The sequence below is a fragment of the Electrophorus electricus genome, chromosome 10 (genome assembly GCF_013358815.1).
Source record: "Electrophorus electricus isolate fEleEle1 chromosome 10, fEleEle1.pri, whole genome shotgun sequence".
Classification (NCBI taxonomy): Eukaryota; Metazoa; Chordata; class Actinopteri; order Gymnotiformes; family Gymnotidae; genus Electrophorus; species Electrophorus electricus.
The window spans coordinates 18,886,960-18,914,341 of NC_049544.1; the positions used below are offsets into that span (position 1 = coordinate 18,886,960).

Consider the following 27,382-nt stretch of genomic DNA (forward strand, 5'->3'; position numbering starts at 1 on the left):
AAACAAGTTGTGTGGCATTTTCTGTGGTTATGGGAGGCACTTCCCAAGAGTTACTACATTAATGCTTAATGCTGTGATCAGTCAGAATAGTACATTAAAAGAATAGTAACTAATGTTATGTTGCTTAACAGTAAATATATATATATATATATATATATATATATATATATATATATATATATATATATATATATATATATATATATATATATATATATATGGCATTAGCTTTAATGCTATGACACAAAGTTTATATTTTCAGATTACATTCTATTATGTTCCAGTTCATTGTTTCGAAATACAACAGTAGTCATGAAACTGGGAATGGAGAATGGATATTTTTATACCTTTACTCACTAATACTGTGTTGCTTAAATCAAGCGTGCCAATGCTGCTCATAATTTATAAAACCTGATCAAAATTAATCAACAGGATGACAGTTCTCTAAAACCAGAATTGGATAGCCATTATGTTTTAAGCCCTCAAAGTCTGCTAACCTACCAGAAACTGTAAAAATCCAATAAACCCATATGAACCCTCACCATCATCTACAACAACTATCTATTAGGTCAAATACCTCTAAAACATTAGAAAACTTTTTGAATAATTTAATAATTTGCAAAGATATTTACTCTGACCATAAAATCGATGTGCTATTTTGTAAACGGGGGGTGGGGGTGGGGGGGGTTTACATGTGCTTTACTGTTAAGGTTCTTTCTAGTGCTGATACCACATCTACCCACTACACTTCACTCATGCTTTCAGCAAGATGAGAATCTGAAACTTAATGTTGCTTGGATTTAAATGTCATGGTACCTTCTATTGAAGCAAAACAAAAAAACTCAATATCAAATGAACATACTGCTCCAAAAATGAAGTTTCATTTGGAATGAATCAAAACAAATCATAGGCACCCATAATGTGTTTTCTGTTTTTGAAGATATAATTTAAAGAAGCAAAGGAGAAACACACCATTTGTTCAAAATCTGATTTGTGGTGATTATTGTCAGAATTGGTCTTTTGCTGCTGACCTCAGACCAGATATGTGGTTCCACTATAATGGATGTGATTAGCATTGGAGTTGGGCAAGGCAAAGTGCTTATAGACTGGTGCACCAAGGGCAGTATCATGCTGGTCATAGCATCCGGTGGTTGCCGTGACAATACTCTGTTCAGACAGCTATGGTTATTGTCTTTCCTGCTGTAGCACAGGTAAGTGCAATTTTGTAGGAAAAAAAAACCATATGCTGTATGTACAGCATTTGGAGCATATAAAATGTTTTTCATCAAAATAGTTTAAGGGCTTATTGTGTATTCTGACAATTCAAGAGATCATTAAATTGTTTATTTCTACCATACACAAACTGTACAACACAGCGCATTACTGCTTATGAAATAGTAAAAGTGTAAAGAAACGTCAATATAGAAACTACTTTAACTGAAAAAAAGCAGTTTGTTTTAATCAAAAAGAAACAAAATAATTTACAGTACAGTGTTCCATACTAATATCATTACACAAAAAATTCATTTCACATTACAAAACATCAAATACAAACAGAAAAAATAAATAGTTCTCACAAAAGTTCCTGAGCAAACAATGTGGTTTATAAATTAAATATAAGGAATTACAAATCATTTAACATAATTATAAATTACATTTCTTTTGAAAAGATTTGATTCAATTGATTAAGAGTACAATTCAGTATGGTCATTTGGTCAAATATAGCACTTTTACTAGCCCATTGACCTGTAAATTTGCTGTACTTTTTCTGTAGTCATTGCTGGCAGAAAACAATTAGATTTACAGGATGACTGTTTGCTCATACAAATCCGGAAAAAACTCGTAATGTCAGTGTCATCTAAGTTCAGTAGTATTTCTGACCCATGCCACTTTGTTTTTCCTAAATAAATTAATTAAAGTAATTATAATTAGAAAAGTATAAGGGCTGACACTGAAATCTAAATTTATTTTTGTAAGATCATTCTCTGCTGTTTTTATTTATTTATTTATTTTTTGTATTAGTCATCAAACCTGCTCCATACTGAAATTTGAGGAGGCTGCAGAAAAACTACACTGAACCACGAAGGATGCGCTACTACTTAGTGCAGCTGTTTTAGTGGGAAAATGTTCGTAGCTCAGATTTCAGTTTGACCTAATTCTCCTCAGTCAAGTAATACTATCCAGCGGAATAAAACGAAAAGGCTTTTGGGAAGTTGTCAGTTGTCAATTGCTTACAGTCATTTATGCAGTTTTAAAAAATAAAATAAAGCTTTTTCAAAAATGGTTGAACGGTATGATTTAGCCTAGAGGAAAAGGAGGCATGGCAACAGTGAAACACTTGATCCCCATATTACAGCAATATCATTAGATGCTTAAAATGGCGTATAAACAGTAGCTAAACCGAGTTAGAAGCTTTCTTTCCGAAAATAAATATACTGTATAATAAAATGAATCACCATTCACATAATACTGTTCTACCACAAAACATAGTATATTCCATGTAATCATTTACATATAGGCACATATATGCACACGCTGTGGTGTGCACACGAAAGGCAGTTCATATAAATTGAAACAGAAATCAGTTATTTCATGTAGCGATTTTTTTATGCCTGGATTCTTTTTCTTCTTGATGTGATGCTGTGGTAGGAAAAACGGCAACGTACAATCAAGAGAGGGTTTAACCAAAAACTGATTTTAGCTCAGTAGCTAGGAATACTGTTTTTGTGAGTCAGTGTTTTAATTTGGGAACTCATTTGTTGCACACAATACATTCAAAAAGACCATTAAGAGCCTACCATTGTGGAGCAGTAAGAGCTTGTCGCCACTAGGTGGTGCAATAGTAATATCATTACATTTGACATCGTTCATCGGTAAAGGTGTATCACAAATGCAAGTAAACATTTCGTTTCCTCTTTTTTTAACGACAAAAAAAACAACAACAAAAAAACCCCTACCAAATAAGACAGCAAATGCAAATGTGCTTGTAGCCTAAGTAATTTCCAATACATAGAGCTGAAGTGCAGAACAAAAGGTTATAAACAGCCAACATTGATGTTAAATAGAAAATAAATAGTAAAATATATTATTGTTTAATTTATTTTGATGAATAAAACAATAAATAGTAATAATAGTGAATTAATACATAGAAGAACAAATACAAAGTTAAGTCAAGCAAACCATAGATAAGTGCAAAGGGGTTAAAATGTCACCAAAATAAATGTGTTATGAAAAAAAAAAAGTTTACAGACTGTGGGAAGGGATAGAGACGAGCTGTCCAGAGCTATTGCTTGTGTAGATGTACAGTACTTCAAGGTGAATAGATGGTTTCCACGTGGATCCCTTTGATGGCCTGTCTGATGCTGTCCAGGAGGGCCTTGCATTCAGGAGAGTACTCATGCTCCGAACTGTTGTACATATCCGTCAAAGTCTTGACGTAGGCTTCGAAATTCTGCTCGTTTATTGGACCCTGGAAGACAAGCAGAGTGTATGAATTTAAATGACATAACTGCTACCTGATCAAAGTCCCTGAACTTGAGTTGAAAATCCATTATGGACCAATTTTCACAAATTTTCAAAGCCAACAATGTACATTGTTGATGTCTTTTATTCTGTGATGAAGCATGGTCTATGTGTAGAAAATCAATGAATTTGTTATGCAGTAAATAGTGCCTTGCTTAACAGACCTGCTGAATAAACTAAGGATTATAAGCATATCCAAACAACAGTGAGTTCGTTAGATGCCCCTTTACATATGGTCTCATGGTTTACTCTTGATTAATAACAACTCTTGTAAGAATGGCTGCATTCCTTCCAGCACGTTGCAAAGAGCATACATCTGCTGGCATCTGCCGGCCAAACGGAAAGTGTTGTTTTCTCCCGCCCGTTTGCCACCACAGCGGGAGACGTAAAGAGGAGGTCTCGTTCACCATTTGCGGCAGCTGGATGTCGGTGAGGCTGTTGATGAGAGCCTGGGTGAGGCGTGCCAGCTCTTTCAGCAAGCTGTCGTTGTGCTGCTCAATCAACTTGTTCTCCTCCTCGATGGTCTTCAGGTTACACTCCATGGACGAGATCTGTATGGGCATGGAGCACAAGGTCAGTCATAGAAGGAGTCTGCACCCCCCCCCCCACTCGTTGTAATGCTAATGCACTTATGTTACAGACACCTAGAACAAGGGTCATTATAACTGATACTGCAGATTCTGCAATGTATTATGGGTAGTGTGTTAGACATTGTAACAATGACCTTGGGAAAAGAACACTGAACATGGAGCAGACAATAGTTTTTATTTTATCTACTTAATTCAACCTAATTAAACAAAAAAAAATTTTGCTCTACATCTTTTTGAAATACGATCATCCAAATGTATTACTTCTTACTGACCCTTGAGATCAGTGATCACCAAAATAACATCATGCCTATTAATCTCGCTTCAAACAATATGCTCTGTTAATGAGGGTAACATGAATATCCATAAATTAAAACATAACAGGTGATCGAGCCATGTAAGTTAATAATGCATTTTCATATTACATTTTTTTGTAATGTGTTTGTTTACTTTTGTCCTGTTTACTGTTTACCTGAGTCTGAAGCTGCATCATGTCTGCTTCTATTTTCAGATTGGATTCATTGAGCTCCTTTATTTCATGGTCCAAATGTTGTACATCCTCGCTGCTCTCAATGCCTGTGTCACACACAACAAGCAGTTTTGGGGATTTTAAGATAATTAATTGGCTAGCCAGTGGTAAATCATGGGACTATATTTTTCAAGAACAAAGAAACTATCAGAAGGCCTGTTTTTCTTCGGTAAACGTGGAATTGTTCCATACCACTGCTGGCTTTGAGCTTGATGGTCATCATCTCCTCTCCTGCAAGCTTCCTCTTGATGCTCTGTGCATTTAGCGGACAGCCCGACAAACTGGGGACATATATGCCATTAAAAAGAATTATCACAATTTCTTGCATTAGCCAAACAGTTCTTGTTTTTGTTGTGATGATATTGCCCTTAGTTTAAACTTTAATTCGTAATTAAATATTAGGCTATGATCCTCAATATTGCCTGTTATCTTTCTTTCTTTTTAAGATTAAAGTTAAGGTTTAAGGTTAGATTTAAGGATAAATTAGGGTTAAGGGCAAGGAGCCAGGGGCCTGGATGTGCATGCCCTCACCTCCTGTGTGTGGCGAAAACGTTGTTGGCATGGCCGAGGCCATTGCAGCCGGGCAGGGGGCAGTGGGGTAGCTCCTGCTTGCAGCTCTTCCAGGGGAAGGCTATCCCATTTAGCGCGCTCTCCTTCTGCCGCTTGGCGGCAATGGGGCAGCTGCCTGCGCTACGGTGGGATGTGTACTTCCCTGACACGTGGCCCTGTCCGTCACAGCCAGCTACAGGGCACCTGAGGCACAGCAGAGGAAACAGAGCATGGCACCTCCTGTAATAGCTACAGCATTGAGTAAAAAGATAGATAGATAGATAGATAGATAGATAGATAGATAGATAGATAGATAGATAGATAGATAGATAGATAGATAGATAGATAGATAGATAGATAGATAGATAGATAGATAGATAGATAGATAGATAGATAGATAGATAGATAGATAGATAGATAGAAAATAATGTTATAAAATGTTCCTATAAAAAGATTAACCTTTTATTGAGGCTAATGTTTTAGAAGTGATAAATCGATGACACATTTTGACAGAACATTTTAATCTGACAACTTGCAGTAAATCATGTAAATCATGTGAGTCACAGTGTTGAGCTATAGAGAAACGCATATATAACCTTGTGAACCTGAGTGTTATTTTCTGTGATTAACATATATACCCATTTATTTTAAAATAAACAAAAACTATAAATAAGCCTGTTCATAAATAACAGTTATTGTGAATACTATGAGATGTGCACATATTCTGAGGTAAATGCTACCATTTTTTTAGTGGTATACCATGTTTGTGGTTTAATAGTTTCATGACCAAACATGTAGGCTGAGACACGTAACTGAGCGGCTCTGTGGAGCAAGGTCATGTGGCAGGTTGCATGTGCACACTAGGATCATGCAGCTGCCCTCTTCTGAACATTGCTGTATGGATTTCTGGGTCACCCCACATGAACGTGTGTACATGTGGCCAGACCTTTGGCCCACTTAAATTAAACCTCTAGCAAAACGGAAACCGATACTCTTTTTTCTCTTCCACCATGCATAAGCATGCCGTGCACGTGTTTGTTATAGCAGCTGAGCTGGTAGGGGCTAAACTGAAACAGAGTATGAGCTTGCTTACACTGTTGTTTCATCACCATGGTGGGAAGAAATGCCGCCAAACACATGCTGGCGTAGAGCTAATAGACGGGAGGCAACTCTTCGAGCTGTGGCCCAGTGTTCACTGTTTTGGTAAGTGCCATGCACATCCATAAATACCCCTGCACTTGCTGAGCAGGAAGATTTTTCAAAAGCCATTAAGAAGATTAATCCTGTGAAATGGTGATTAAAATTGTATGCAAAGTAAAAAAAAAAACAAACAGGCTGACTTAAGTTTATATATAACATTTGACAAATGTTTGTCAAAAACATACTTGGATGAATAATCTCAGAATTCATTGGAACACATAACCCTTGCAAGTTGTGGTCTGGACTGGTGAGGTGCTGGCCAATTTATTTAGTCTCTATCAAACCTCCACCCCCACCCTATCCACCGAGGTCAGTAATGGAATGACATAAATTGCAGATAATTGTTGTGTGTCCTGCACAGGGGAGGGGAAAAGCTTGTGATTTGGGGTCACTGGCCCCTTCCCCAATATTGGAATAGGTGAAAGGCTATCTGGGACTGAATGCGCGGCTGCTCAGACGCAGGGCTGCACCGGGCAAAGGCTGTTCAGTCCATCTGCCATGTAATATGGAGCAATGGGACTCTAACATCTCGACTCCAACACTCAGATCCATACAGTGCAGGTACTTTCTGTGCAGCAGACAGCAGAAAAAGGGAATAACACCACATGCCATCACTTTAAAATCATTGAGGAAGATTGTAGATGCATTGTGTTGGGTCTCTCCTTTCTGCTCCCTCCTCTCTGTCTCTGTCTCACAATGTGTATGAGTCCTGCTTTTGGTCTTAAGCGCTTGCCTTTGCATTAGTAATTAAAAATTAAATATCCTTATGTACAAAGTCAGTTGTGTACTGAGACTGTGTGGAACAGGGGCTGGACTCAAATGCAATAATATCTTTCAAAGCATTGTGTTTCACATAGAGAGAACTGTAGCAATGTAAATATGTGTAAGTCTTCTGAATTGTCTGTCTTTAAGAAATGTCATTTTAATAAAGGGATGATTGCCAGGTATATCCTTTTAATATACCTCATTAGTTATTAAAACATATAATGTAACTATACACCTACATGATGTTTCTAATGAATAAATGTTTCTAATTAAGTGGGTGGTGTATTTGTTTGTGTGTGTGTGTGTGTGTGTGTGTGTGTGTGTGTGTGTGTGTGTGTGTGTGATCCAGGACGGATCTCGCAAAACCTTTACCACACACATAAGAATCTGCAGAACTGTTTGTTTTTATCATGTAAATTCAGATCTAATGAACGATTTCTAAAGCAACATTAGAGCCAACCCTCTGCTTAAATGTACAGCAATGTACTAAATTAAAAAAATGAACAGCAAAAAGCCATACACAAATCATTTTTTAAAAGGTAATTTAAAATTGAAAATGATGTTAAATATGCATCTTACTTCATGTCAGTCTCCTCCCTCTCCTCTTTGCTAGGAGTGAGCTTCAGGCTGCCTTTCCGTGCCCGAGGGCATCCTGACAAACTGCACAAGGAAACAACGTGTAAGACCTTGGACAAGTTCACCTGCGGAGATGCATGCATGGAGGAGATACCACCACTCGGTCACTCCGAGACATTTACGGTGTGCTGCAGTCTCCTCGAACAGAGGCCGTGATCGCGTCAGTCCAAAAATGTCACACCGTATTTTATTTCACTTTGCATTTGTTCAAATGTCATTTATTAGCCATTATGATATGATGTTGTTTTTTTCACATTACTCATCACTCAAGAAAACAGTTAAGGAATTGTTTAGAAAATCTAAAAATGGCAAACTGTAGTTACATAATCACAAATGGCTGATATATTGTGAGATTGGGAGAGCACAGTCATTGTAACAAGTAACATGTAAGTGCAACAGGTATTGCATCTCTATCCACACTTACCTCCTATGAGACGCATAGTTTCCTGTCACATGACCAGAGCCATCACAGCCAGGGGTTGGGCACCTGTTTATGCAATAGAAAATGATAAATTGGAAGATGCTAGAAAAAATGCTGACCACTATGAAGTCGATAAATGAATGGATTTGTATGACACTGCCTTCGGATATCATGCACACCACATTCCATACACACCACACTATGGCTAGTATATTGGTTAAGATACAATATTGGTTAAACTTGGTTACCAAGTGCAGCAGTATTAAATCAGGCTTACTTTAGTTCCTGTGCATTGGCAGCCATCAGTGACTTGAGGGTTTTGTCAGCTAGTGGACATCCTGACACACTACAAAAACACATAAATTAAAAAAATTAATGACGTTGCAATGATCTCATCTCTTGTTCTTCTAAAATGTTTAATCAGACACAATAACGATACCCCATTTGTTCATATAATGCCTTAAATCTTGCATAAAAATATTTGTGTAAAACCACCATGCAACGACAATATTAAGATGCATATATGTGTTTAGGTAGACTAAGAGGTTAAAATCTTATACTGGTCATAATCTTATACACCAAGATTCAGAATTACACATTTTTTGTTTGTGTAATATGAGTGAGATGTGGAATGATCACTTCTGTAAGGAACAGAATTTCAGTAAGCCAGCATTTTTACAGAGACCTGTGGTAGGGCCACAGGTGAGACCTGCTAGGACAGAGTAAAAATAGGGGTGTGGCCATATCAGGGACTTTCAGCTTCTTTGACAATGAATAGTCTTCTGTTTTTTTGAGGTGTGGCCTTAGGATAAATTCCCCAAAAGCGAGTGCACCAAGTAAGACTATAGACTGGAGAAAAAAGATTGATAAAAAGAAGATCATCGAAAAAACAAAACAAAACAAAATAAAAAAGTTTAGCCAGTTCATCTCCACTTTACATGAAGTCCCATGAAGATGAATCAGGTTCACTGCATGTGCAGAGTCAACTTTACTGATCTTGTCTGAAAGTTTTAGATGTTACGAAATGCAGGCCCCCCTTTTTTATTACAATGTATCGACTGGGGCGAGGTGTGAATGGAAGCGCCTCATACTGACATACTGAGATTTCCCTCACCTTCTGTGCGAGGCATAATTCCCTGTTACGTGGCCACTCCCGTCGCAACCTGGCGTTGGACAGCTGGCATGGAGAATGTGTGTTAGATATGTGAACTTAACAGTACCTTACAAAAGGGGAATCAGGAACAGCCTTGTACAGAGCGCAGATTTAAGAAAGATTTAAGCAGCCCACCGCTGCATTGGAGGGTCTGTGTACCTCATCAGTTCTTTCTTAGTCTCTCTGATGAGTAGCTTGTTCTTGCCGGTCATGCCTCCATCCCCTGAAAATACTTTGTCCTCGAGGGACATCCTGTCCAGCTGGTCCATCTACAAGATGATGAACATCACATGGAAAGGATGAAAATGTTTGGCAATTATCCAAAAGAGAATTACAGAGGTCTCTTCAAAAAGCACACTGACCAACAGTACAAGTGACATCTGATACTGCTGAAGTGTTACTGCTAAACTACAGATTATAAAGTATTTCTATTACTCATCTATTTATCAATTTGACCTCACTTTTATTCCCTTGTAGTATGTATAATTGGTAACATACTGTAGAGCTTTGGTTTGAAGTTTGATTTCCTAAGAAAATGCGTGAACACCAGACGTTAGGAGGGAAATCAGACATCTGAGCAGGTAATCAGCTGATTGATAGGTTTCTTCAATGTCTGACTTTAATAGTTGATGACAAAGAGGTTCAGCTTTTAAGGAACATTCTTCTCTAATTTTATTTATATTCGATTTAATATTGTGGGGACATGTTATTTGGTACACCACACAAGAGTCTGGGTTTGAACTGGATGACTTTTGCAGAATGCACACAGGTTCAAGCAAAGATACAGTTAAAAAAGTTTAATTGTTAATATGCCTGTTCAGTAATATTTTACCTTAGGATCCATATTTAAGAACTCCACAAAAAAAAAATGCTTAGAAAAATCTGGAAATGTTTAAGTTAACAACCAGAGGTAGCATTATCGTACACATCTTGTGCTATATAGTGTTGAATATGACACTTTCCCATCATGTTAGAAATTAAAGACTAACACCCATTTTAAGGCATCTTCAGACTAAATATATATTTAGATTCAAATTGGAAGTTTAAACTCATCTCTGAGTTCCAGTGTTGCTCCAAACAGTATTTTAACATGCTGCTTGGCTCATAAATAGCTCTGTACCTCTTTGTCCTGCAGGACCGGTGCTTTGCTGAAGTTAAGCGGTGTGTCCCAGCCTTCGTGGTCGTAGATAGAACGACAGAAGGGTGGAGAGAGGTGGAGGCCGGCTGCCTTTGCCAGGGAGGGCTCAGTAGGGGTAAAGACGGCTTCACCCAGCGCAGGCATGATGGGGGACTCGCTTGTCTTCTCCTTCTTCTTCTTCATGCTGAGGTCCAGGGTGCCGTTCTCATCCACCTCGATCAGAGAGTCCTTTAAGCCATAAAGGTGCTGGGTTAGGTTGATTTGAATTAAATTGTTCATCTGAGCCCTAAGATTAAATACCACAATAAGGTCATTTTTTGCACACAAAACACTTCACCATTGACTGACCAAACTGCTGAACTTGTAGACATGACTAAATTCACAGTGCAAAATAAACCCTGATTTACACAATGGTATATAGTAAATGTGCGCCTGTATGCAATTCATCTGTGTGTTGCACTTAAGAATACAAGTTACACAAATAAGCAAGGTAAAAAGAAACTAGTCTGTATCAATGTATTACTTATATCACCTTCATTTCCCATATAAATCTTCAAATAAATATAACACACTAAGTAAAATATAAATAATCATATTAAAAACATTCCCTACAGAATTCCACATCAGTGGACTGATACTACCAATGTAATGAGATTTTCCACCAGACTTTATCCAGGGACAGCTGCACTGTCTGTTTTCTAGGACACATTACCAAGATGGCAGCTGCACATGATGCTTTTAGGTCATTGGCATTAATACAAATTAAAAGGCTTAATGTTGCTTAATGTCTCAAGTTTTTCATCAGTAGCTCTGTCAGTGCTGATGTGGTGAGTTGGAACAGAGGAGAATTCGAGTTTCACACATTCAAAAGGAATTAACATTAGTCAATTAACATTCATTGATAAAAAAGTGAAATGGAAAATCCAGTTATCCAGGAGTTGTTGAATTTTATCGTGTTGTTGCTGTGAAAAAGACACAAGGGGATTATCATTAATAATAATTCTATAAGTGTTTCTCTTTTTTGCTAACCAAACCTCCACACACTTATTATCTTTAGCAGAAATGTTTTAAAAGACCAAGAAGCTTCACCTGAGTTTAAACAGTTACACTCATCACTCCCTAACACCTCGGTGGAACAACACAGGCTTGAGAGAAACTGTACTGCCTTCAGAGAAAGCGAATGACTTGGCACACAACGCTGCCAGTCGAGATACTTAAAATGCATACAGACATCTCAAGGCAGACGTCCACAGATGACAGAGCCGCTCACACTGTTTTATTCATGCACTCAGTTCGTACAGTACCTGCTCCCTCTGCCCACTGAAAGCTGGGGCTCCAACATGGGCTGCTTGCTGTGTAGGTGTCTGTATCATTTCACACCACACTTCCTCTAATACCCTCCCCAACGCCAAGCTTCAACTCGCCGAACTCTTGTTCGCAAAGGCCGAGGCCCAGTTTTGATGGATGGCTGAAGCAGACACGGCAGGAAAAGTTAAATATATCTGCTATTTCCAATTTAGTATACTTCTGTCACTATTGTTCATTCTTTAAATTTGGCATATGTGTATATATCAGGGTGGCTTCAATATACTGATGTATTGGCTTGTACAAGAATGTAATGCTGAGATGCAAAGATCCTTCTGTAATACACAGACTGTGACAGCACACATGTACAAGGCCAAAGACTGATGCAGTCCAAACTGAAATAGCACAAACAGAGTCCTCCGTTATTTAATTTGAATAAAAGAACACTGTTGATAAATCCCCAATCTGATTGGTTTAATCCAACTTTTGTGTATGGAGTGTTGGAGATGGATGTTAAGGGTAGATCGGAGTGGGTTTAGCCAGGATAATATTTTACTTAGTAAAATATCTTCTGCCATCTGCAGCTGAGAGAAAGCATACACACACACACACACACACACACACACACACACACACGCACGCACGCACGCACACACACACACACACACACACACACACACACACACACACACACACACACACACACACATACACACACACACACACTTTCCAACAACCAGGAGAACCCCTGCATTACCATAAAAGTATAAATCAAATGCTTCTCCACATGTTTTACAAAAAGCCTTCTAATTGTAATTGAGAAAGAAGGCGTGATTGTATTCTCCTCTAGTCCTTTTGATGTGATTACACAAATTCTCCTTTGTGTACATTAAAGCTTTAGGGCCATGGAGGGGAGCAAAAAAGGGGGAGAAAAACTCTCTTGTTGTTCTGCCACCAGAGACACACAGTTCTCGGTGCCAAAAAAGTGTCTTTTGATGTTCTCTCCCTCCTTTTTCATACACAAATCACAGTTGCCTCAGAATGACCACATTAAATACCTTTTTTCCCCCCTGCGAGTGCTCTAATTTGATTACCTTTGTGCACTGTGCCAGGGGCTGGGTGGTGACAGGCAGGGCCTCGCTGTTGTCCCGGTAACGTGTGGAGAGGTTGAGGATGGCGGCGGCGGCCGTACATGGCTGTGGGGCGCTCCGGGGGTTGATGGCACTGCCGGGACTCTGGCCCCCAGGCATGACCACGCGGCTACCCGCACCCAGGAAGCACGGGAACTGGGGGGAGGCTGGGGGAATACACATACACACACACACACGTGCACACACACACACACACACACACACACATACACACACACACACACACACATACACAGGGCTACAGATTAGAGCAGGTTTAGGAAAACACATGTATAGCACATTGAAGCACTTCAGCATTCTTGGCTGCTGCAGACATTGCAGTCTCGATGTAAACTGTGATAACGTTTAACCAGTACTTTAGTTAATTGCCTGCAATAAAAGTGAATGTCAGTGGGAAATAATAAAAATAGAACTGAAACATGGCTGGGAAAATAAAAGGAAATGGAGGACATCGACAGAAAAGAAAGTCAATCATCATGATCAACACCGTCGTCATCTGTCCCAGACATTTAAACTTTGCCCTCTCACCGTCAGGGTGGTTCAAGGTTTCTTGGCCCTGATCTTGGGCATGCTGCTTCCCAAACACCTGAGCGTCGAAACTGGCATAGTCAAAGTGGCCCTTGCTGTACTTGTCCACGTCTTTGGCCATGCCCACCTGCAGGGCTGTCACGGGATGGGTGAAGCGGTATGAGAGCTGACCAAAGTCAAACTTCTTCATCTGAACCAACGGCCTGCGAAGCAGGGAAAGAGAACCACTTTAATCAGCCTTAAAGCACATTTTCAGCAGTGCCTACAGAGCATCCAGATTAACCACTGAAACCTTTGGTTGTTTATCCAACCATAGACAAAATGGCTTCTCAGTAGAGAGGGAAGTCTTTAAAAAATCATCAATACCACATACAAAAGCCCGCCTGAGGGGCAAATTCCTGCTGGGATTTCATACCGTGCCATCCTGTCTGAATTCTGCCTGCATTTGGATGGATCATCTTGGGGTTTTGACACTTTTTCTGCTGCAGCTATTGGGCAGCCTGAGAGACTGAGACATGAGATCACATTATTTTAAAGTATGAATTGCACATTATTTTAAAGTATGAACTTTATCTTAAAGCAAGACTTGACTTTTAAAGTATGAACTTTATCTTAAAGCAGGACTTGACACATGATGTATATATAATTATATATTAGAATGGAAATATATATATATAATTAGAAAACGTAAATGTAAATGTATTTATTTCTTATATGCATATACGCCTCATACAATGTGTTTACAACAGTATTTCCAACATAGCCATAAATCCCATTTGGCCAAGGATGAAAGGGTGTGCTTTGTGGAGCTGTACAGAGATGAGTGGATCTGTGTGGATGTGTGTGGAGCTGTGTAGAGCTGTGTGAAGCAGTGTTCAGCTATGTGGAGATATGTTGAGTTGTGTGGAGATGTGTGGCAGTGTGTGGAGTTGTATGCAGCTGTGTGTAACTATGTGGAGCTGTGTGCAGTTGTGTGGGGCTATGTGGACCTGTGTGGAGCGGTGTGGACTTGTGTGGACCTGTCCAGACCTGTATGTGGCTGTGAAGAGTAGTGTGCTGCTGTGTGGAGCTGGGAGCTGGCAAACGTACCTTCTGTGTGTGCTGCGGTTACTGTTCACATGACCTCTTCCTGTGCAGCCTGGTGTTGGGCACTTTAGTACGTTTTCATGCATGGCTAAGACTAAGGAGTGAAGGACATACTTTAATTTACAATGTCGTCAAGGTTTTGTACTTCACTACAACCTTTTGTACTTCACTACAATTTTGAATATATATCTACTGATAGTTTGGTATGGCAAATTGAAACAGTACAGGCCTCTGCCACCTACATAAAGTATTTTATTTTTCAAAATGCCTGAGTTAGTTATTACCATATTTAAATAATACTCTAGCTATAGTATGTCACTAAATACTGTAAACATTATATGTGCAAATATGCACACACATACACACAGAAAAATATATGACCACCCACTGGATGGCTGATATATATATATATATATATATATATATATATATATATGTGTGTGTGTGTGTGTGTGTGTGTGTGTGTGTGTGTGTGTGTGTGTGTGTGTGTCTTTTCTTTTTTACAGTAATTTTTACAGTACTGTGATGGTGGAATTTCCTTTGGTATCAATAAAGTGTTATAATATCTTATAGCTACAGTATTACTTAAATATGGTAATAACTCCTCTAACTCTGTCATTTTGAAAAATAAAATATTCTATGTAGGTGGCAGAGGCCTGTGTTGTTTCAAACTACCATGCAAGGTTTAGAGATTAGAGGTTACTTTATGTGGGCAGACCACTGAAAGCAAAATATAGTCGATTATCTCTTTTAGCCCGAGAAATAAGAGTTATTCTCTTAACCAAAAACAATCTTCAGGCAACAGGTTTCCCTTTATGCTATTGGAAAGTGTAATTTCCCTTTCAAATATCACCAAGAAAACAGACCTGGCATAAAAATTTATATGGTGGGACACCAGTGGAGTTAAAGTCCTATCCAGTATCCTTAATAACTTTCCCTTTTGTATGTATTTTTCAATTAGTTGGAGGATGTGTCTGAGCGTTTATTTCTGAATGCTCCATCCGCTTGTGCTTTGATTTGTGCTGGGCTGCTGCTGTTCTGGTGCATGCTTTCATAGAGAAAACCCTTAATTACATTTGCTGCTCCCTTTTGTTGCACTCCTGTTTAATGGTGAATGTTTGTGTTGTTTTCAAATGGCCAAAAATAAATAAATAAATAAATAAACCAGCAAGTGAGGGGAAAAATGTTTCCACACCATGATGCTGATTTGCATACCACAGTAAATCAAACACAATAGGGAAAATTCTAGGTGGAACTTCAGAAATGATGAATGTGTTTTTTTCACTTAGTGCCTTCCATACATTCTCTTCCTTTAAATAAACTTTGTGTAGCTTAAATGTATGTCATAACACCAGATGCTATGTATAGGTATATTTCAAACATGTCTATTTAGTGCAATAGAAAGTCTATATACCAACAGGTACATACTTCAATAATTAGGAAACAAACAGTAATACGTTATTTCTCTTTACAGAATTGATCTAAAGGCATCTAAAATTAGATGAGAGATAATACTGTGGTAATGTTTGTTCATACAGTAGTTATTATTCTTGTCATAATTACAACAAATTGTTGAAGAGATCAAGTTCATTTGTCATGTAATCTTTATTTGTCCTGAAAGTAGATGCTGTGGTGTGATCCTGAAGACCCTTGTGCTAACTTACTCTCTGGAGGGACTCGCACTTTGTGGGGACATCCAGACAAACTCCTGTGGTGAGGGTACAGTCCGGTCACATGACCTGTGCCATCACACCCTGGGGTGGGACACTTGATGTCTTTCTTATCTGTGCGTGGGGAGTCTACAAAAACAATAAACACACAGTAAAACATACACATACAAACACCCACCCACAGTCCACATATAAAATTGATAGCAAAAGACTAATTTGGAAATCTATGGCAAGCTAACATCCCCCACTCTAGACTTCTACCTCATGTACTGCTATATTTGCTCTAAAAGTATGTTGGGTTAGAGAATTAGCATTAATGTGACATTAGTAAAAGATGGGGTCATGCCGGGCCTCTAGATCAGAGTTATAGAAACTCCAGCCTGAGGGATTACCCATTAAACAGCACTCAAGAACCAGCATCACCAGGGCTGATGTAGGAAGACTGATACCCTGGGCTTCACCCTGGTTAAAGACCTAATTGTTGTCTATCAAAATGCAATATTACAAACCTCAGAAATTCCATTTTCAGTATTTTCTTCTTTTTTAATACTTGACTTCCCAGAATCATCTCTGATCCCACACTAGTTATTTACTGCTTCGGTGGCTGCCAAATGTTTTAGTATTTAAGAGGATTTTGTTTATCTCTCCCTTAGGGGTAAGAATGCTCCTCTTGACTGTCTCTGTACTGAAGCTGTAAGTGGTCATTCTTGCACTTACTAGTGTTTAACATACTGGCACATAGGGCAAAATAGTAGTTTAAACAACTGTACCACTGCGATTGTCTGGGCATGTTTCATTACTATGGGAGACAAAGAGGATATTTGATACAGTGTTAAAACCTCTTTTCCACTAGAAGTGCAAATTACTGGCAGCAAACCTAATTAGATTACAAATGGAGTAAACCTGGGGACATGGTGTTTGAAATTCAGCAGCATATTCAAAAAATTCAGAAACCAATGAACACAGCTTTGAGTATTTGAGTATTGCATTCTGTTGAAAACCCATTTTGAGTTATTCTGTGGGAAAATACTTGATTCTACTATTTCACAATACTTTTTATATTTATAACTGTAACAAAAAAACAAAACAGGATTTTTCCAATAATAAGAATGTAAAAAATGTAAAGAAGCTTCCCAGTTACTAAAACAAAGAGATACACTGATTATATAATGAATATATTGTGTCTCGTCCAACCTTTGCTGCTGTGGCTGGGAGCACGGGTGTCCAGCTCCAGCAGCCGGTGGTGTCTGCGCTCACGCTCGACTTGCTCGAGGAGGAAGCGGTCCACATGCCTGTAGGCGCCATGGAGGGCCTGCCGCCGCTCGGCCTGCAGGACGGCGGCCTGCTCCAGCAGGCTGAGGTTGAGCCGGGCACGCTCCAGCTCCAGGGGTCTGGCTGCCAGCCCCAGACCCCACGCGTCCAGCCTTTCTCCCAGCCGCAAAGTGGGCAGATCGTCCTCGCCATCACTCAGCGCACGCGCGTAGCCATTGTCCTCAGCGAGGAGGCCGCCGCTAGCATGGCCCAAGTACACTGACAGTGGGTGGATACCCAGGGGTCTTTGGGCATCACCTGGTGGGCTCGGGCTATGACGGACGCCATCGGGTGTGGGCAGGAGTGGTGGGCTGCTCCACCTAGCATCCTCTCCGCCAACCTTGGGGCCCCTGATAGGAGACGGGTCACGGGAGTCTACAGGCCTGTCTGGGCTTCTTCCGCCTGAGTCTTGGTCAAGCTGGTTGTCATCACTGTCATTGTGCGCCTCTGACAGCAGAGTGGGCAACTCGGGAGAGCCTTCACTTGTGCACTCGGTCCATGACAACGAGCTATGAGTTATGGCTCTGATGTCTGGATGGAAGCTGCTGACAACACAATCGCTACAGTCGAGCTCTTCATCTGAAAACCAAAAGTCCAGAACAGTTATTAGACCAACAGGGTAACAAACAGAGCACAACGGACACAGAAGTTACTAATATGTTTTGTACACCAATGCACAACCAAAAGCCCATGATAATGACCAGAGACTTCATGCTGAAATTTGCAAATCTGAGTTAAACTGGTACAACAGTTGGATGAAATTTATTTTCAAAATAAACCAAATATGCTGAAAATTACTGTAACAACAATACTGCTCAAACAACTTTCTTAAATTTAATTTGGGTACATTTTTACTGCATGACTGACATGCAATCTAAAACCATATTCTCTAAGATGCTAATGAAAGACAATAAAAAAACAAAGAATATATATCTTAATTTTTTTTTGCAATCATGCATCTTAAGTTCTTTCAAACATTTTCTTGAAATTCCCCAGCAGTAATCTGTAATAAACAGGAAATATGTAAATATGTAATCTGGAAGAGAAGTACAAGACCTCAAGTGTATTTTTTTCTGCTTTGTAGATTTCCCAAACTGAATTTGACCATTTCATCAAGATTTGGATTATCAGTGAGACAACACTGCTAGTGACACTGAACAAACATTTTAAAATATGCAGGACATGAAATTATTTATGTTTTGTTACTAATGATGTTCTTGGGTAAAAAAAAAAAAAAAAAGAATACAAATGAGAATAAATATTTTTGGAAATAAGCAAATTTCCATTTAAGAGAAAGAAAAAAGAGGGAAAGATTGCAGAGAAGAAAAAAGTCCACCCTTGATATTACAAACACTGCAAATAAATCTTTTGATTCTCCCCTGGACCCTTCAATAACATTAAGAAGTGGCCAGACACTTTCAATCTCATTTAGAGTTTCCTTGTCATGTGCACCCCTGCAATTCTGTCTGTTAGGACAGAACTAACCAATTGACCAACACACGAGGATCTTCTGCATTTTTCATGAAACAATAGAATGCAGTGGTTTGCCTATGCACAATTAATTCCCAGGCAACAAAAGGAAACAAGAAAAAATGGATGAATGTATGTAAAACCTTTGTTAAACACATTGCTCAGATTTGCATGCTAAAATGTATGTGTATTTTATATATGTATGTGTATTATATATATATATATATATATATATATATATATATATATATATATATATGTGTGTGTGTGTGTGTGTGTGTGTGTGTGTGTGTGTGTGTGTATGTGTGTGTGTGTGTGTGTGTGTGTGTACTCAAAAGTATAGTTATTTATAATTTATTATACTACAAATGCAAAATATTACAAAGTGTATAATGCTAAATGTACATTGAATGGCTTAGCACTTCATCGTTACACCAGTGTGGACAGCAGTGTGTAATTCCATAAACTGTACATGATGTGATTGTTGACATGGCCTATTTATAAACGGTAGTTGGGTTTTTTCTCTAATCCAAACAAATCTTTAAATGTCACAGAGTCAAAACATTGCTGATTTTAGTAAGACAGTGTCAACAAGGAAAACCTATCAGCTGGATTGATTTAGAATCCATTATTGATTTCCAAAACTTACTTGCAGTTTAAAAGATTTTTGTCCATGAGGAATTATTTTGCATTTTAAGTCCAAATTGTATATGACAGATCTATCTTCTTAGAGTGTTTACATCCTTACTAAGCCAACCACTAAAATAGAGAGTGATGCGAACAGAGAGTTATGTGAACAGAGTGATGCAAACAGTGATGCAAACAGAGTGATGTGGAATGAGTGTGATGCAATGAGGTTCATTAGATATTACACCATCATTTAGTTGGACAGAGGCCTTCTAAAACGATTAAAGCAACTGCTCCTACTCTTTAAGAGGGAGCCCAGTAACCCCCTATCCTAATCTCCCCCCGAGCTCAGTACTGAACAGGACCAGAATGGTTGGCATTTCATCATTCTCCTGCCAAAAGAAAACGGAAGAGCAAAAGAAACAAAAACAAAAACCACAGGGCACAGAGGAGTCCAATCTGCTTTATTATTTATCTGGAGCACCTCAGAAATTCTGCGTGTCCAAGATTGGAGCTTTAACAATAACGAGCCATATTGAAGGTAATATAAAAGGTTATATATTGTCAGTGTTCAGTAGATTTTTTTGTACTGTTTGCTTAATACAACACTATGGTCCACAAATATGTGTTAGTTTTGAGTGTTTCAGTGTAATATGCATGCGTGTGGGATGCAGTATGGACAGCAGAGATGGTCATACATATCTGTAGAGCAACACCAATTTTCTGAGGCTCATTTCTACTTTGGCAACCCTTGTCTCTTTTCTTTTCTTTTAGGCCATTTGAATCGTGACAGAGGTGTGATAATCCAGCCCTGTCCAACACAGATGAAAAGTTAGCCAGTTATGCTAAGTTACAATTAGCAGAGTGGGCAACCAGGACTATTCTGCTATCCAGATGGACACGTAGCCTTCATGGAAAGCATGTGCACACACACACTCTCACTCAAATACACACACACTCACATACAGACAGACAGACACAGACACACACACACGCAGACACACAAACACACATGCACACGTATACACACACACACACACACACACACACACACACACACAGAGTGCAGGGGGTGGGGGTAGAGTGGGGTAGGAGGGGCTGGGAAGCTGAGTGTGGTTTGTGTGTTGGAACAGGTGAATGGTTTGTACTCCAAAACAGCCATTACTGTTGTGAGCGTGTGAGCTACAGCTTGGCCGAAGTTGCTCACACACGCAACGCCATCGTGCACACAACACCCCCACCAAATGGAAGACTAGCACCCCCCCTGGACCCCTCCTCTCCCTTTTTTCAGCATGAAATTCAGATACTCCACTCTTTGTCACACACAGGGTCATTAATTGTAAGGATGTGCGTGCGCGAGCTCTTCATGCCCTTTCCATGCGGGATATCAGGCTTTTTGCTATTTGGAGTCTGTGCATAAAACAAAGGTTGCCCCAAGACAGCAGGGAAACATAACACTTTCTTTTTTTAAACTTAGTAAATAATAACTCCATGGCTTGGGAAGAGCAAAAATAATTTAAATAAATACTTAAATAAATAATTAAATAATTAAATATAGGTTATGATAATTGAGGTGTAATGTGAACTTGGGGATACAAATAAATTCCATTTCCAGTGATGCTGCTCAATTTATTGAGCTATTCTGTTATCCATTTAACTACCCACATGTGTCCAATAATGAGGTGTAGACATTATGCCTAATTATGTATATTTGGACCGTGTTTGATGGCCTAACAAAGGCTTTTCGAAAGGGACAATTACGTTTGTTGCTTGGTTACATCGTTAAAAATATACCAAATAAGTGCAGATTATAGGGGAGTGTGGATACACACATAAAGTACGGGCATTGTTGCCAAAATGTTCATAATTCGTTTCATTAGGAAATGGCAATGTTTTTGTTTTTGAGAAAGGACAAAGCTTTAAAATGTAATATCAACTTTTATGTTTTCGTGCTTCTGTTGCCAAAAATGTTTTTGTTGCTTGAGTGTGTGATCACTTTCTTTTGTCAACGAGGCACAATATAATTTGGTGCCTTCTATTCTCAGGTCCTCTATTTGCATAATTATGCAAGCAGCTGAAATAAAAGCACTTTTCCGGCCTGCATAATCAAATGGGCAAGAGCTGCAACAGCCTAGTTATAATCCAGATTCCAAAAAGGCATCCGGCTATATGTGAGCACAGATCCCGTTTGACCGGGTCTTATCTATCTATCAACCATAGCTCTTCAGTCCGGACACTGATGGGGACCAGTGTGGACAGCGGTGGGTGGGGTAGGGGCAGGGCTGGGCTTGGAGCAAAAAGGTGGCTTGCCAGGAATCTCATGACAGATCAGCTGTCACAAACTTCAATCCCAGGATGTGACAGACAAACACAGTGGCCCCAGCAGTGTAGTCTTTCGCTTGCCGGCCTCAATCATGGCCAAAATTAATGGGGTTTGGGGGGTTGGGGGAGGGGGGTTGGTCTGGGTCGGTTTGCGGGGGGGGGGAGGGTTGGATGGACGGATGGATGGAAGCATGGAGAGAGCGGGAGGGGAGGAGGCGGAAGGGGGGGATGAATGCAACAGATGGTAGTTTAAAATTCAGCGTCAATTGTTCATCAAAACAGACAAAACAACGGGACATCTGTCTACCTGCTGGAGTGTGAGTGTTCCTGGGCGCGGTGCTGTCCTGAGCCATTGCCAGCACTCCCTCCTGCTCCCGCTCGCTGCAACTGGGGCTGTAGTGGCGGGGTTTCATCAGCAGAGACTTCCTCTTGTTAACCGGCGCTCCGCGAGCCCCTTCGACACCACTCCTCTTCCTCCCGGCTGTGAGAGGTGGGCTGTGGGCAAGAGAGGAAGAGAGGCATCGTGGTGAGATGGAGTTGAATCGCTGCCCCGACCTACCCCACTCGGCCACGACAGATACTGTCGGCCACTTCGACAGGGTTCATTCAGAGCCTGCGGATCTTAAATGTGTGGAGGGCAGCAGTGGCTTGGGGCCACAGGAGATGTGGTTACAACACAAAGATCTGTTGCCTGGATCTTTCATTAAAAACGAATGAAAAGGGGAGAGCAGGCTCTTGTCTGCCTATCAGTGTTCTGACAAACTCTGGTTTTGCTACAGCTCTTATTCATCAGACATTGTTTAGAGTCCAGATAGAGTTCAGTTCCCCCATGGCCACGAAGGGCTTACAGAAAGCGGTGCTCATGAAGGAAAACAGAAAACGAATAACAACAAAAATGTAAACGTGTCTTCCCGTTAAACTTCAATCATCACATGTAAATACACCAATGAGCTACTTTGTGTTTAGGAACATGATTTCAGTAAGCTAAAGTCCATGAACAGAATGCTGCTCATAAGCACACAATGCCTCATGCCTTTACCTGACCTTCTTCTTTTGTGCTTTGAACCATATCTGTGTACGGTCAAATTACAGGTCTGTTTATACGTTGGTTATTCTTCACTATCAAGAGGGAGGCTGAGAGTCATGCCCAACACCCATATGGGCCTCAGCTGGATGTCCTAAGGCTTTAAGACCTGGCACACAAATCCTGCGCCTGCCAGTCAAAAGTACAGTTATTATACATGTAATAGGGTGAAATATAAATATCCCCCAGAACTCACAACTTGAGGGGGAAACACTAGCCCTTTTCACAGTTCAGAAAACACTGAAGGATGTGTTTTTGGCTGGACGTGCTCCTGCTTGCACTATACAATAGGTTATGCCGTTGTTATTAGATGTGTCCATTGCCAGGAAGGCTTAGAGGGCCATCTGATCACAGGAGAGATCACGTTTAATTAAAAATCCAGGCGCCCACACACACGAAAGCAAGGGGCAACGTGAAGGAGCAGTAGGTTATCAATTCTGTTCTTCCTTTTTCTCTACTGCACAGTGTGTTCGAGTATCTGTGTGTGTACCCCACAGTGTGTGTAAGTGTCCTTGTGTCTACCGCACAGTGTGTGTGAGTGTGTCTGTGGTTTATTTCTACTGCAAAGCATGTGTGCTGACTCCACAGTGTGTGTATGTGTGCAATTTGTGTCTATCGTTTGTGGTCTGTGTTTACCTCACAGTATGTGTGTGGTCTTTGTGTCTGCAGAACAGCAGGTGTTTGTATGTTAGTGTCACCATGTCTGAGTGTAGTTTGCATGGTGGAAGCGGATACACACTCTGCTCCATGTTTGCGTTCATAGGGAAGCAATGAACTCTGGCTTACCTGTGAGTGTCAGCAATGCAGTCAGCTGGAACTGCAAATAGAGACAGAGATGGGGGGGTAGAGAGAGGGGGAGGGTAAGAGGTTGGGGGTGGGTAAATACACATGTTTGCATTTCCACAAAGGAGACCTACACCTGTGCATACTTCAGACCTGTGCATCCTCCAGAGCTGTACATGGAGACCTCTATATGCTCTAGGACTGCATGTGTGCATTCTCCTAAACTGTACCTGTGCATTCTCTAGACTTATATGTGCTCTAGAACTGCGCTGGTGCATACTGCAGCCACATCAGTGTACGTTACTGTGCTGCACCTGTGCATACTCGAGAGCTGCATCTGTGCTCTTGAACTGCATCTGTGTATGCTTCAGAGCTGCACCTGTGCATGCTCTAGAGCTCCACTGATGCATGTGCAAAGCCACATCTCCCCTTGCCTACTATCCCCCCCCCCCCCCCCCCGCCCCCCACGGCTGCTCCTGGTAGAAGACAGCATGGTGCAAACCACCAGTCTTACATTCATACAGCATCACACCAAAAGCTCAAAAAAATAATAATTTCTTCAGCTTTACTTACTGGCGTATGAATATCCCCCCCCCCCCCCCCCCCAATTCCCAAAGTTATACATATAGTACATCCAGTGAACTGTTGTATCAGGCAATTATGGAAAGTCTGAGGTTTTGTTTGGAAATGTTATTTTTTGTTTTGGCTTTTATTTTTAGCATTTTTTATTGATTTTTGTTATCAGTTAGTTTAGTTTCTATGTTGTATAATGCACAGTGAAGGGGTATTTATATTAGTTTTATTTCCACTGGGGTGAAAACAACGTGTGTTTCCCTGTATTAAATAAGGAATTCTTTTTTTCGTTCTCTTTATAACTGTATACACTGCATAATAATTACAGTTTAGACAAAGTGATTCTCTTGAACACTGATTGAGAGAAATTCTTCATGCAGAGGATCGAGAGGAAGACAGAAAGAGGGAGATAGACAGACAGATAGAGGAAGAGAGAGAGAGCAGGAGAGAGAGAAATACACAAGCTGCATGGGGGAATCCCATTCCCAGCACGCGTGTCCCAGGGAGACTCGGTAAAGGCACTCTGAATGTGCCCTGTCACGTTAAACGCTGCTCGAGTGCACGCAGTCCAACACAGGGCTCGGAATGGCCGACTAATGCGGTTCACCGGCACGTCCCAGTCAAGCAGCCTATTCAGGCACGCTCCTTAACTCGCCTGAGTCAATATCGCAATGGAAGCAAGGCCATAGCCGTGAATAATGCATCCCCTCAGCACACTACTCTCCAAGCGAATACGATTAATATTAAAATGAACAGCCGTGACGCGGGTTTGCTGAGCGGAGCTGTGGTACCAGAACGGTTGAAGCACCGCAGCACGGGAAAGGAAACTGCAGTGTTAGACTAGGGGGCGCTGAAGAGGTGACGTTTGTTTTTTGTTTTTTTACCTGTTCGCTCTATAATTTGAAATTGCAGCCACATTAAATGTATAATGGGTGTGATAGAAAAAAAATTAAAAATGCAGCAAGAACATAATGAATTTATAGTGGAAATGTGGTCATGTCATTGCTGTTACGCAAGCGCACTTACTTGCATTGCCGTTGCACAGTCCAGCGCGATTCTCCTCACATTCTGAATCCATCTAGAACAAAGTTGGGAAAAGCGTGAAGAGCCAATGAAACACGTATTTAACTGAAAGAGTTAAAAGGTGTTTGAGTCCAGAAGGCAATCAAGTAACAGAGCTTGTAGTAATAAAAGTAACCTTCCAAAAGTTACTCAAGAGAATGTGTAAATGTGAAAAGGGGTGGAAAGTTTGCCATAAATAATACCATGTTGTTTTCCAATCAAATCAAGTTAAATGATTTCTATCGTTTTCATGCTGATATTCTAAGCACTATACACTATATATACATATATATATATATATATATATATATATATATATATATATATATATATATATATATATATATATATATCGCACTTATTTGCATTGGCATTGCACAGTAATTAATGAATTACACACACACACACACACACACACACACACACACACATATATATATATAATATATATATATATATATTATATATATATATATATATATATATATATATATATATATATATATATATATATAAAATGTACTTATTTAGATCTAAATATTTTTTTCTAATCATGTATGTATGTATGTAATTTATTAATTCTAATCAATTCTATCTAATATTAAACTCCATCACATATACAAGTAATATTAACTCGTCCACTCAATGCTGGTAACAAATGTCAACCCTGCTAAGCTCAAAATAGGTTGGATAACCCCTGGAGATCTAATGTAACATAACTGTGTGGATTAAAGAAAACAGAGATGAGAAAGGGGACTTTTCCTTCAAAATGAAGTGGGTAGTATTTTCTGGCAAAGCATGAAATGTCAAAGTTAAATATAGAGCTTTAAAAAAAAGCTCCTGACTCTTGAATAAGAAAGCACAGCATGTATATTTAGTTACTAAGGGAGAGTCCAGAAATACTGGTTTCTAAGGATATAGAATTCACACAAGGCACATAGAACATGTAAGTACACTGTACACACAAGAAGATAAAGAACAATAAAGAGTTGCAAAGCCCCCACAAACTCTAGCCCCTGAGCTCACCAAACAAAGGCAAAGTTATACCATGAATGCAGGTATGTGGAAATTATGTGAAAAGGAGTGTTTATTATTTATCATCATAATAAAAGGCTGGGTTGGTGAGTGGCCAGGACTTTTACTTTGTAGCGTTGTGAACCAGTAGAATGGCTGCTAAAATAACACCACTGCACATGGCTTTTGAATGTTGTGTCCATGTGAAAACCTAATTGGTTCAGCATAGATGCAAACTACACTGAAAAAGCCATAACAGGCAGACAGACAGAGGTGAGTGAGTGAGATGGGGCCTCCTTTAGAGGCGAGACAGAGGTGGCCAAATATAATGATGTAAAATAATGCTACAAAAAGTATCACTGTGGTGTGTTTTTAGACAAAAAGAGTTGTTAATGCCACTCTCTCTCTGTACATGTACACACACACACACACACACACACACACACACACACCCTCTGTCTCTGACTCTCTCTCTTTGCACCAGTGTCGCCTTGCCGATCCCAAATAAAACCTATTAAATGTAATTATTCTGGCCTGATGGTGGGGTATAGTGGACAGCGGAGCTGTGGGGAGCTCTCTGAGTCACTGGCTGCACTGTTACTCCAAGCATAATGGGAAACATGACTCCTCTCTCTCTCTCTCTCTCTCTCTCTCTCTCTCTCTCTCTCTCTCTCTCTCTCTCTCTCTCACACACACTCTCTCTCCCCCCTCCTGCTCTCTCTCTCTATCTCTCTCTCCTCTCTCAGCTTGGCTGTTGTGATTGAAGGCACTGACCTGTCATACATTTATAATAGGGGGAGCAGGTGTGGCAGTGATGGGCCTTAATTTCCTTTAATAAACCTTTTATGTGGTCCACTCTTAATGCCATGCCAGCCCTCTCCGAGCTCCCACAGCGT

The 27,382-nt window shown here is 40.0% G+C and overlaps 1 protein-coding gene across 2 annotated transcripts in view; it reads right to left on the reverse strand.

The window, feature by feature from the left end:
• Nucleotides 1–1,456: 1,456 nt before the first annotated feature.
• The window catches only part of st18 (ST18 C2H2C-type zinc finger transcription factor), a 39,633-nt gene continuing 13,707 nt past the window's right edge, over nt 1,457–27,382 (reverse strand). For both annotated transcript variants that reach the window (XM_035531049.1, XM_027016932.2), the window contains exons 3-22: nt 25,437–25,488; nt 23,841–23,871; nt 22,278–22,465; nt 17,435–18,130; nt 16,235–16,369; nt 14,574–14,664; nt 13,900–13,992; nt 13,485–13,687; nt 12,900–13,102; nt 10,483–10,728; nt 9,522–9,631; nt 9,324–9,386; nt 8,487–8,555; nt 8,213–8,275; nt 7,732–7,812; nt 5,170–5,391; nt 4,831–4,919; nt 4,582–4,685; nt 3,930–4,073; nt 1,457–3,469 (exon numbers count right to left, since the gene is read on the reverse strand). In XM_035531049.1, the coding sequence (XP_035386942.1) occupies nt 3,311–3,469; nt 3,930–4,073; nt 4,582–4,685; nt 4,831–4,919; nt 5,170–5,391; nt 7,732–7,812; nt 8,213–8,275; nt 8,487–8,555; nt 9,324–9,386; nt 9,522–9,631; nt 10,483–10,728; nt 12,900–13,102; nt 13,485–13,687; nt 13,900–13,992; nt 14,574–14,664; nt 16,235–16,369; nt 17,435–18,130; nt 22,278–22,465; nt 23,841–23,871; nt 25,437–25,488 (3,042 nt within the window). In that variant the 3' untranslated portion in view covers nt 1,457–3,310. The remainder of the gene's footprint in view (nt 3,470–3,929; nt 4,074–4,581; nt 4,686–4,830; nt 4,920–5,169; nt 5,392–7,731; nt 7,813–8,212; nt 8,276–8,486; nt 8,556–9,323; nt 9,387–9,521; nt 9,632–10,482; nt 10,729–12,899; nt 13,103–13,484; nt 13,688–13,899; nt 13,993–14,573; nt 14,665–16,234; nt 16,370–17,434; nt 18,131–22,277; nt 22,466–23,840; nt 23,872–25,436; nt 25,489–27,382) is intronic.